Genomic DNA, 3,101 nt, shown 5'->3' with positions numbered 1-3,101 from the left:
CCAATTACTAGAGAGCAAATTAAGATCTGCTTCTCAAAGGGCTCATTGATTCCGGAACCATTAATTATCCACAACCGGATAGAAGCTGACCTTTTCGAAGGCTGTGTCCTGTGTCATTGAGAACAGGGCTGTAACCATGGAAAGTGTCACAATAACTAATTGATCCTATTTTTTGCAGGGAGTCTGTTGTCATTTTCAGAGAGAGTCGGCCATGTCCTGTGGATCAAGTTCCTCCAGCTGACGGTGAAGAGTGTCCCCTCGACTCTCCTTTGTTGCGAAGGGTTGTGTGTCGGTATCCCAGCCCGGGGTCAGGGGGTCAGGAGGAGCCTGTGCTCAGTGCGGGGTCAGGGGTCAGGGGGAGCCTGTGCCCCAGCCCAGGGTCAAGGGGAGCCTGTGCCCCAGCCCGGGTTCAGGGGGAACCAGCCCGAGGTCAGGGGGAGCCTGGGTCAGGGGGTTGGGGGGTCAGGGGGTCAGGGGGAGCCAGCCCGGTGTCAAGTGGAGCCTGTGCCCCAGCCCGGGGTCAGGGGGAACCAGCCCGGGGTCAGGGGGAGCCTGGGTCAGGGGGTCGGGGGGTTAGGGGGAGCCAGCCCGGGGTCAGGGGGAACCAGCCCGGGGTCAGGGGGGGTCAGGGGGAGCCAGCCCGGGGTTAGGGGGAGCCTGGCCCAGTACCGGGTCAAGGGGTCAGGGGGAGCCTGTGCCCAGCGCAGGGTCAGGGGTCAGGGGGAGCCCAGCGCAGGGTCAGGGGTCAGGAGGAGCCCAGCGCAGGGTCAGGGGGAGCCAGCCCCAGGAGATGGAGCCAGGAAGCAGCCTGCCCCATCTCTACACGTCGGACGAGCTGGAGTGTAAGATCTGCTACAATCGCTATGACTCGCGCAGCAGGAAGCCCAAGGTGCTGAACTGCCTTCACCGCGTTTGCGCCAAGTGTCTGCAGAAAGTTGCCAAGATAAAAGACGGCTCTCCTCGTGTAATCAGCTGTCCGTTTTGCAGACAGGAGACCAGCGCGCAGCAGGAGGAGATCAGCCGACTGCAGGATGACCCCAACATTATGGCTATCCTCAGCTACCGAAACAAGGCCAAGAACCGGCCATCGGCTGAGCTGGTGTTGACCCCTGCCAATTTGGCCAATCTGACTGAGATGGCCAGCAACTCCTCCAACTGTCTGGTCATCACTATAATGGAACTCCAGAGAGATTCTTCGGCAACCAACAACACAAGCACCTTACCCACCGTCAGCTACTACCGACCGTCCAGCCTGGACTCGCTGACATCGGGGTCCTGTCCGCAGGCGACAGACAAATGCAGGCCCTGTCTCTGGAGGGGCTTTCCCCGCTTCCTCACCTGGATTCTGGGACTCTTTTACTTCAGCTCCGTACCTCTCGGCATCTACCTGTTGGTGATTCAGAACATCACCCTCGGCATCGTCTTTGTCAGCCTCGTCCCTTCCAGTCTGGCCTTGTGTGTAGTTTACGGATTTTGTCAATGTGTGTGCCATGAAACTTTGGACTGTTTGAGCAGATAATGTCAACCATTGGGCGGGATATGGACTAGAGCTTGTCACTGTGACTAAGGTGCACACCCAATACAGCACAGGCCTGGAGTTATGTGTAAACACACATTTTAACCAAAGTTCCATCAAAACCTCATGGCTTCTCAGCTGAAGGGTCACAAACTGATGTTACCTTTTCCAATCAGATCTAAGCTGGATCATGACGATTTAGGAAAAAACCATTTAGCCCATCCCCCCAGTACCCTATCTCTCCCACTGAAGCCCATCCCCCCAGTAACCTATCTCTCCCACTGAAGCCCATCCCCCAGTACCCTATCTCTCCCACTGAAGCCCATCCCCCAGTACCCTATCTCTCCCACTGAAGCCCATCCCCCAGTACCCTATCTCCCCCCCGCCTGAAGCCCATCCCCCCAGTACTCTATCCCTCCCACTGAAGCCCATCCCCCAGTACTCTATCCCTCCCACTGAAGCCCATCCCCCAGTACCCTATCTCTCCCACTGAAGCCCATCCCCCAGTACCCTATCTCCCCCCCCTGAAGTCCATCCCCCAGTACTCTATCCCTCCCACTGAAGCCCATCCCCCAGTACCCTATCTCTCCCCCCTGAAGCCCATCCCCCCAGTACTCTATCTCTCCCACTGAAGCCCATCCCCCAGTACTCTATCTCTCCCACTGAAGCCCATCCCCCAGTACCCTATCTCTCCCACTGAAGCCCATCCCCCAGTACCCTATCTCCCCCCCCTGAAGCCCATCCCCCAGTACTCTATCTCTCCCACTGAAGCCCATCCCCCAGTACCCTATCTCCCCCCCTGAAGCCCATCCCCCCAGTACTCTATCTCTCCCACTGAAGCCCATTCACCCAGTACACACACACACACACGCACACAGATACGCACACACGCACACACGCACACAGATACACACACACGCACACAGATACACACACACGCACACAGATACGCACACACGCACACAGATACGCACACACGCACACAGATACGCACACACGCACACAGATACACACACATACGCACACAGATACACACACACGCACACAGATACACACACACGCACACAGATATACACACACACGCACACACGCACACAGATACACACATGCACACACGCACACAGATACACACACACGCACACACACACAAACGCACACAGATACACACACACACACACACAAACGCACACAGATACACACGCACACACACACAAACGCACACAGATACACACGCACACAGATACACACACACGCACACACACACAAACGCACACAGATACACACACACGCACACAGATACACACACACGCAGACAGATACACACACACGCACACACGCACACAGATACACACATACGCACACAGATACACACACACGCACACAGATACACACACACAAACGCACACAGATACACACACACACACACACACAGACGCACAAAGACACACATAGATGCACTCACACTCACTCTCTCACGCACGCACACACACACACATGCATAGAAAGTTAGTGACACGCAGAAACCCAACCACTGACACATTATTTAATCACATACCCATCCACCTCCTGGACCTGTCTGCAGCCT

General features: G+C 56.1%; 1 protein-coding gene across 1 annotated transcript; it reads left to right on the top strand.

The window, feature by feature from the left end:
- Window positions 1-790: 790 nt before the first annotated feature.
- Window positions 791-1,519, top strand: LOC139276854 (E3 ubiquitin-protein ligase RNF182). Its single transcript, XM_070894852.1, has one exon. The coding sequence runs from the start codon at window positions 791-793 to the stop codon at window positions 1,517-1,519; it is 729 nt and encodes a 242-aa protein (XP_070750953.1).
- The last annotated feature ends 1,582 nt before the right edge of the window (window positions 1,520-3,101 follow it).

Source organism: Pristiophorus japonicus, chromosome 12, assembly GCF_044704955.1.
Source record: "Pristiophorus japonicus isolate sPriJap1 chromosome 12, sPriJap1.hap1, whole genome shotgun sequence".
NCBI lineage: Eukaryota > Metazoa > Chordata > Chondrichthyes > Pristiophoridae > Pristiophorus > Pristiophorus japonicus.
The sequence above is the reverse complement of the archived record's forward strand: the minus strand, read 5'-3'. Positions and strand labels throughout refer to the sequence as shown.